The 8,642-nt window shown below is 36.9% G+C and overlaps 2 protein-coding genes across 2 annotated transcripts; one reads left to right on the top strand and one right to left on the bottom strand.

Moving 5' to 3' along the window:
- The first annotated feature begins 240 nt into the window (after positions 1-240).
- Positions 241-5,345, top strand: LOC139946364 (cytochrome b-c1 complex subunit 6, mitochondrial-like). The gene is made up of 4 exons (XM_071944003.1): positions 241-380; positions 1,456-1,503; positions 2,082-2,243; positions 2,661-5,345. Exons 1-4 carry the CDS (start codon positions 336-338, stop codon positions 2,691-2,693), a joined length of 288 nt encoding a protein of 95 aa, XP_071800104.1. The 5' UTR covers positions 241-335; the 3' UTR covers positions 2,694-5,345.
- LOC139946362 (ATP synthase subunit delta, mitochondrial-like) lies at positions 4,780-8,545 on the bottom strand. The gene is made up of 5 exons (XM_071944002.1): positions 8,323-8,545; positions 7,345-7,498; positions 6,862-6,950; positions 6,182-6,337; positions 4,780-5,346 (listed from the first exon to the last, which is right to left on the bottom strand). The coding sequence occupies exons 1-4, from the start codon at positions 8,473-8,475 to the stop codon at positions 6,209-6,211; spliced, it is 525 nt and encodes a 174-aa protein (XP_071800103.1). The 5' UTR covers positions 8,476-8,545; the 3' UTR covers positions 4,780-5,346; positions 6,182-6,208.
- Positions 8,546-8,642: the final 97 nt, after the last annotated feature.

Below are 8,642 nucleotides of genomic sequence, written 5' to 3'. Positions count from 1 at the left end.
CGAACTGACATGATTGAGAGCTTCATTCTTGATCCCTGTGTATTAAGAGTTAATTTTATCCTAATGTGTACATCGCCCGAATAACTCTTCCAGAGAACAAAGTTTGTAAAGGGCTGCCAGTATTCCCCCCCCCCCATTTTTTCTACTCGCAATTTGAAGAAGGGCGCCATCATTCGACGACCCGAGCAAAAGCACGTTTGCCTCAACTTTTTGGTTACATGGAACAGCTAGTATGATTGGTCAGAATAATAGTCTGTTGGCACTTTTGACCAATCGGATACACCGTTTTACAACATGAGATACCGGTTAGATATTGCAGTTACTACATCTGCAAAATGGCGATCGACGACGAAAGACTGTTCGAGAACGATCCTCCTGAGGTACAATTTCTGCTGTTTTAAGAAACATATCACTGTTTATTTATCAACTAATACGTTTTTAAGGGTACTTAATTCAAGTAGCTTGCTTTTTGAAAGCGGTTTATTACGTAACATTTGCGTGAGATTTAGCTTGAGTTTCGATTATGTAATTTTTGTTAAAATAAAAAAATCCTAGTTGAGTTGGGGGGGGGGGGTTAATTTGAACAGTCGGACTTATGTTAATATTGGTTAACATTGTGGTTAGCAGTGCATGAAACTAGGAAAGATTTCCGTGTCCTGCCCCCACTTATTCAATTACTTTTATCAAAAGCAATATCTCATTTGACTTGTTACGAAATACGACAGGCATGACGAGTAGACAAATTTCATCACAAATTAAAAAGTCGCTGGATGGGGGGATACAGCAATGTTTTGAATGATACAGCAATGTTTTCCCAGTTGTTCACAAGTTACATTCTCATAAATAACGTTCGTTTCCTTGTGTTCGTATAATATAATAACTAAATTATCATAAACGTTAACGAGATTGAGCACTGCACCTGATTGTGATTCGCAATATGGGTAGGCAGTGATGTTGTCATGCACGGTGGCGCACGCAATCCTATATCTGTGTGGGTTCAACTCTTGTTCCCTCCACTCGCTCACGAGTTCCCTCACACAACAACTTAATAATTAATAATATTAATAAATAACGATTTGATCAATTGCTAAAAAAAAAAAAAGTACAATTGAATTTGTATCAGTCAGACTGATTTACTCCGATTACTGAGGCGAGAGTGCCATTAAGTTTACGTCTGTTTTGTGAAGTCATTTTTAAAACATCTCGACATGACAAGTGCGGTCTGGGTGACATAATTAATACATGTAAATAAAAATACCCTGCTTTTTAGTAGTAGCTACTACTACACACGCTACTGCAGTGCAACCCACATTCCCAAGTTGAGTATTATTCAAAATATGAATGAACGATGGAAGCAACTTAATCCTACAAAAAATACAGTTACAGGAGGGACATAAATATTACCAGAGACACAGAGTGTTCAGTTAAGTCATTATTTTAAATATTTTTTTGCAGGAAGAGGAAGAAGAAGAGGAGGAGGAGGAGGAGGATGAAGATCTTGTGGTGAGATTAGAAATAGAGGGTTTTATTGAAATCTGTTCCCCAAACTTGACAATCGCACCAACTATAGTTGTTGTGACTGGTCCAAACTTGAATGTTAAAATTGGGGCGTCTCAACTTTGGGAAGATGGATGAATGTCAAGTTGGGATGGTCGGAACATATCCAACATGTTACAAATAGTATTGTACCATGTTGATGCCACGTTGGATCCGGAATTAGCAACTAAAGCATAAACTGCGTATGTTGTCAATTGTCAATTTTGTTGTCAATTACGATCGATGGCGCTGATTGCCCCACATGATCTATGGCATAGTAATTGCAGTTATTGAAAACAAGTTGACTTTTTTATAGGATTTGAGGCATTGCATGGTGAGGTATCAATATATATTTTTGGATTGCGGTAACTCCATGTGTGTATCTACTTGCCAGGTAGAGTTTGTTCTTTATTCTACTACTGCGGAGTAGATTTATTGGATGTTCGGGAGACTTCTCAGTTCTAAAAAGTACTGGCCTGCTTTTGTATAAAAATAATGCTATGATTTCATGTATTCTGCATTTTGCTTTGGCCTACCCCTACCAGGATCCGAGAGATGGCATATTAGAGGAGTGTCGTGAGAGTCATCACTGTGAAGCATTGAAGGAAGAGCTGGCGGTCTGCACCGACAGGGTCTCTAGTCGTAGTAAAACAGAAGAGACATGCACGCAGGAGCTGTTTGACTTCATCCACTGTGTGGATCATTGTGTGAGTATTCAGGTTAAATTTGTGGATTATAATGAAAGCCTCTCAGGCTGGGGTACATTTAAGCAGGCATGACTACTTTTCCTATTTCAGTCGGTTCTCCAGATTTGTTTGTTTTTCCCTTGGGAAAAATCAGAAAACTGTTATTTATGAGGCATGAAAAGTCTACTATTGGAGCCTACACCATGTGTACATATAGGTCAAATTGAGTACAAATTAGTAGCGTTGGCTCTAGCTGTTGCTAAGGGAAGCATACATCAATGCATGTTGACATGGTGATCCAGCTAAAGCCAAAGCCACCATTTTGGACATGTCTTTTACACAAATGAAAACCAAGTTGTGTTAAGAAAATAAACCATTCCTCGTGCTGTTTCCTTCGTTGTTCCAAACTGAATGTTTACGTATTATTCTTTATTTCAGTCTGCTGATAAGATCTTCAAGAATGTAAAATGATGTGAATATCCAGGCTGTAGTTACTTCACTTGATTTGCGTCTTGTTGGATCATCTTCAAGACTCTTCACACTGACCTGTTAAACCTGACCATCTATGGGGATAATTTCTTCCAGACATCTCACACGGACCTCTTAAACTGATCGTCACTTTGGATACTCTCATAAAGCTACTTAGCGTACAAAATGAAAAAGCAGAAAAACATTTTGTTTTTTGACAACTTTACCAACTAGTTTGCCATTTGATGTGTATTGTTTGTAAATGGTTACCAGCTCTAATTTGTAAGATTGGACCAAGGCACTCACTAGGTTGATGGAGTAACAGCTTTACGAAACTAGTTCCTGTTGAGCTGAATTTTTACCAACCATGCAATATTTGTATAACCACAAGACAGTATTTTCTGTCATGTCAAGTTAGTTTGGGTATCCAGTCATTCACTGTGCTATGTAAAAACTATTGAAAGTAAAACACAAAGTTATACCTGGAACCTCATTCACGTGATTTTGTTGAATATTTTTTTTGACTAATATTTTAAATGTTGAATAAGTACAGCTAACTTTTTTCTTCAACTTCTTATGAGCAATTTTCATTAATATTGTTTCCCCAAGGAGCATGATCAATAGAGCTTGTTTAATTAGTGTTTACTATACTTACAAAAATGTTACTTGTAAATTAAGCAATATTCTTACAGATTTATGAAGGTTTTCTCAAAAACGTATCAACGTCAAATTACTCCATTGATCTCGTGAGTTTACCGTACAAAAACATAATAATATTTGTATTTTACAATATTTTCCACACTTAGTTTCAGCAAAAATTCTGATGGTGAAAAGTTCTTCTCACTACGTCTTTGCAGTGAAAAAAATGTTGTATCTCGAATTTGCAAAAATGTATCTCGCGCATAAGCGCTATGTGCAGAAACTTTTTATTTCGATGCGACTTGTGTGTTTGACATCAAACGCGCATCTAATAAAATGCCATTTTGGGAAATACATTTTCCACTGACACAATGACAAATTCAATTATAAAACTGTTTTAAAAAATTAAAAAATTGGTTTGTGTAACTCTTTTGTATGAACACGATCAAACAAGTTTGGGTTCTTTGTTGTTCATTCAGAAGTCAAAGTTGATGAAACTATCCAGTGTGAATTTGCATATAACATTATTGTTAAAGTTAGACCTCTTTGAAGTGAGTTTGAGTGATTTAATGGATTGAATGGTTATGATTAATTTGAAAGATTTTTATAAGGTTTGTGAAGACATTAAAGCAGTTTAGTAAAATCGAGTTTTGGTTTTGGTGTGATCAACTTCTATCCTTTGCAATACTTGTTTGTTTTGATTGTCCGTTATGAGATTTAAGGTGGATGTAATTTCACTAATTTGAAAATGGATTTAGAAAACTTATTTGGGTTAGGTGAAGGTTGGTGCTTGAATCCCTGTGTTTGTTTTTTTCCCAATAAAATTAATAGTTCCTTATTTTGCTAATTACCAAGCGCGCACTTGAGTATTCACGCAAGTGGTGAATGCGCATGACAAGTAAAAGCTCCCCGGGAACTATTCTTTTTGTCATGCGCATTACCATTGTGCGACATCATCCCCGGGCGCTATCTACTTGCCATGCGCTTTACAATCATGGAACAGCTGAAACATTAATACCTGAACAATAATGGACCTTGTGTTTATTGTTGAATCACAGATTCAGTAATTTTTGTTTGTTCATAAAGTGCAGAAAATAAAATGAAAAAAACATTTGCAACGGTAACTGAATATGTATGAAGTATAGCAAAACAAATATAACCTGGTTTCTTTCGTGCGACTAGTCGATTGGTAGCTCCCCTTTGTATTGGAAGTTTGTCAACTTCCAATACCTCGGTGAGTTAATATCGACTAGTCGCCCTCAACCCATGTTATGATTGTATATTATCCTCTGGTTAATTGCTGTTGCTTGTTTCAAGTGTGCATGGCTTCAATGAATAGATTTCTCTCTGTTTTTTTTTTAAACAAACACATCACATTATACTGTTAATAACTAAACTCTCACTGATGAACTGACTTCATGAATTGAAGGAACCCATTAACACAAAAGAGTTAAATTATTGTCATCAAATTTATTTCACTCACAACAAAACTTCTCCAGCAATCTAATGTAAATTAGTGAAGAGGGCCGCCATCTTAACAATTGTCAATACTTCAAGCAGTTCAATTATAACTGTTTCACCCAAATATGAATTATTATAAAAGATCTAACAACGGAAGCTAAAATTAGCTTGAAAAATGTAGTGTGTAATTTCTTGTTTTTTTTCTTGTAAGTTCACAAGTTAGAATAACCAGTACAAAGGATGTGTTGCTCGATGAACTACTGTGACCAGTCAAGTAAAACATCCAACGCAAAGAATTTGTTTACAACATCAGAAACTAAGATTAGCTTGAAGATCTTAGTGTGTCATTTCTTTGTTTTATTTCTTTGACTTCACAAGTTAGTGTGTTGCTGGATGAGCTACTGTGACCAGTCAAGTAAAACATCCAATGCATTCACAGGCAGTCAGTCCCTCAACAAACGCTTTCATCCATCCAGTTAAATTATTCCAACATGCAGGTAGTGAGCCGACACGAATCAAACTTGTACTCTGATAAAACTCTGGAAAATCCAAAAATCTGATGGCAAGAATAAGAGAAAATTACATTAATTCACGTACAACGTGATACCAATGTTTACCAAAGAAAACGCAAAGGATGTGATGGTCTCTTAAAGACACTGGACACTATTGGTAAATGTCAAAGACCAGTCTTCTCACTTGCTGTATCTCAACATATGCATAAAATAATAAACCTGTGAAAATTTGAGCTCAATTGGTTGTCTAAGTTGCGAGATAATTATGAATTAAGAAAAAAACACCCTTGCCACACGAAGTTGTGTGCTTTCAGATGCTTGATTTCGAGACCTCAAATTCTAAACTTGAGGTCTCGAAATCAAATTCGTGGAAAATTACTTCTTTCTCGAAAACTATGGCACTTCAGAGGGAGCCGTTTCTCACAATAATTTATACTATCAACCTCTCCCCATTACTTGTTACCAAGTAAGGTTTTATGCTTATAATTATTTTGAGTAATTACCAATAGTGTCCACTGCCTTTTAATACTTAAATAGTAACGCCCGTGTCCTAGGGAAATCTCTCCCCCGGATCACCTTCAGGGGATGCAACTTTTTATTTCAAATATCAATTAATAAACCACTGAGGAAACTGACTATGTAACTTTTGAATAATTTGGGGTTGAACAAAGAAAACTTGACTAGAGCAGGACTAGAACCTGTAACCTCGGGATTAACATGGTGGAAGCAGACTTACCAGGTAAATCCATTGTTCTCGGTAATGTGCGCATGCTCAGAACTACGTAAACAATGAACTTTAACCTGGTCAGTCTGCTGCCACAGTGTTCCAAAGTCTCCCGTTAAAATAGTTACAGAAACAGTGGTGAAGAGACTTCTTACCATAATGGAAACAATCCTATTCAGAGATTACTTTGCAGAAATAGCCTGATCCATGGCTTCATGCGTCTCAATCGCTATTTGAGCTTCGGCTCTGGCTAGGTCCGTGTTGGCTGCGGCTAATTCCTGCTGGGCCTTGGACAATCCTTCCTTGACCGCCTAACACAAAGAACAAACAAAACATAAATAGTCAGTTATTTTAGCATATCCTATATTGTGAGATACATCATCAGTAATCAGCCAGGGCTCAAACTTTGCACTGGACAACAGGCCAGAGGCTAGTGATTACAGTTACAGTGTCAATAAACTCAAACCCTTAAAACTAAAACAAGAGGTGTTTGTGCAGTTGCATGAGCGCCTGCTAAAGTTGAATGGCTTAGATGCATAAGACGGTACATCCCAGACTGAATGACACAGCTTATGACTAATGATGATTTATGCTATTAGTGCAACATAGTGTTGACCAGAGGGGTGTATGGGTGTTTTTCTTAAACCCTGTTTAAAATTTAGACACCCGGTTTTATCTGTCATTTCAAATAAATGTAGTGAATTGTTTATAATTTTGACAACCATTTTTTACATTCCTGGACAATTTGGACACCCTTTACCCAAATCCTATGTAAAGCCTTGCAATACAAGGAATGATATGTCACCCCAACAAACGATAAGATGATTTGACTTACAGCTGAATCCAACTGGTCTAAGGGGACAGCCATCTCTGCTAGGACCTGCACTGATGAATCTGCGTTTATTGTGACAGAACCGCTACTGACTGCAATACAAAATAATGTATAATTATACATCCACAATTATCCACATTACATTATCATCTACTGACTGCCATAAACAAATATTGTCAATTATCCGCAGGACAAAATGTTCACAATTATCCACATAACATGTCTGGTACTTTCTGTGCGCACAATACAAATTCTTCAAAATTCTTTTGCTATGGGGCTCTGTTCCTGTAAATTCCATACCCAGTTATCTTTTTTCATAAAATGACTTTGAGAGGAGCTTTGCAGTCTCCTTGATAGAAACTTAGTTATTTTTAGACAACCCCTGCAAAGAAAGCCTTAAGTAACATAGCCCGATTCCTTCACTTTGGCAAAGAGTACATTATATGGGATAGTTTAATACGGTTTAATGAAGACTTTTTCACCAACCGAAAAATTTGTTGATGGTGCCATCGTGCTCTAGGACACTGAGAAGACCAGGTTTCAATACGGCCAATGCTGGTACGTGTTGCTGGAGTACACCAAAGGTCCCAGTTCCTGACGGAATATCAATCTGTTTAACATCGGAGTCGCTGTAAAACATCTGTTGAAAAATGAAAAGGAAACAAGAATTTGAAGTTATTGGCGGGATGGGAAGGTTTGTCTACAGATAATAATTTTGATTATGACTAAGTTTAAAGTAAAACAAAAGCACATGTCTGGTAATTGAGGCACTGTGTACTCTTTGTTTTTTATTTTTTTTTGTACCCTGCCACCAATTCTTTATTCCTTATGTTTAATGAAATAAAGATGGACAAAATTTACTAAATCAAAGGATAATACAATTTTTTTTCAAATGAAATGAAAAAAGGGTGGCAGGAACATGATACAGAAATCTTTCTTAATTGAGCATGCTGAGCCAGTCTTGGCACAACAGTCTGTGAGCCAAGACTGGCTTATTTTGAGCGAATCTTTTGAATTTGAGCCATTTCTTGATCAGAGGAGAGCCGGCGTTGTTTTGGCTAAAATTGAGCCGTTTCCTCCCAAGTGAAATTTGAGCTAATTTGGAGCAGATAAATTGGTGGCGAGGTGCAGATTACCAAAAACGGAAAACAAAAGTAAAACAAAAAACAGATCCCCTCTATCAATCATGTCTATCTCCTCACTCCGCTCAGCCGCCCTCCTCAGTCAAAACCATAATTTCTTTTCTCTTGATTTGTAATATTTAATTCGATTTGTTACTTCAGGGCAGCCAAATATAGCTAGGGTCACACATCATCATGTCATATAAGATTAAGAGTAAAGACACACCAACTGTTAAACCATGAGAAAAGTTTACTATAGCAAAAGTGAATGATTTGTGTCGGAAATAGAAGCTTAAGTCTCTTCACTAGTGTGAAGGCCTATTAATAATTTTTAGTAATTTACCTTTCCTGGCATGCCAAATGAAAAGGACATTTGAGTCGCTGCCGCTGTTTTTGAGGCTTCCTCTGCATAACATCTAAGTGGCTGTGTTATCTTTGGTGTTCTGCATACTTTTACAGTTGCAGATAACCTCAAAATATTCCTCAACATCGACATTTTTGACGACTTTTTTGTTGGAGATCAGGAAAAGTTCACACACCACCAGGCCGGTTGTAGTCTTGATTCAAGCCGATCTCAAATGACACACCGACAGAGGGCGCATGACTTCCTATTCATTCGATCCGTCGTCTGAGTAAAAATAGAAATCATAATAATTTTTAACA

The sequence above is a fragment of the Asterias amurensis genome, chromosome 13 (assembly GCF_032118995.1).
Source record: "Asterias amurensis chromosome 13, ASM3211899v1".
Classification (NCBI taxonomy): domain Eukaryota; kingdom Metazoa; phylum Echinodermata; class Asteroidea; order Forcipulatida; family Asteriidae; genus Asterias; species Asterias amurensis.
Note: the sequence above shows the minus strand (reverse complement) of the source record. Positions and strands in the feature narration are given on the sequence as shown.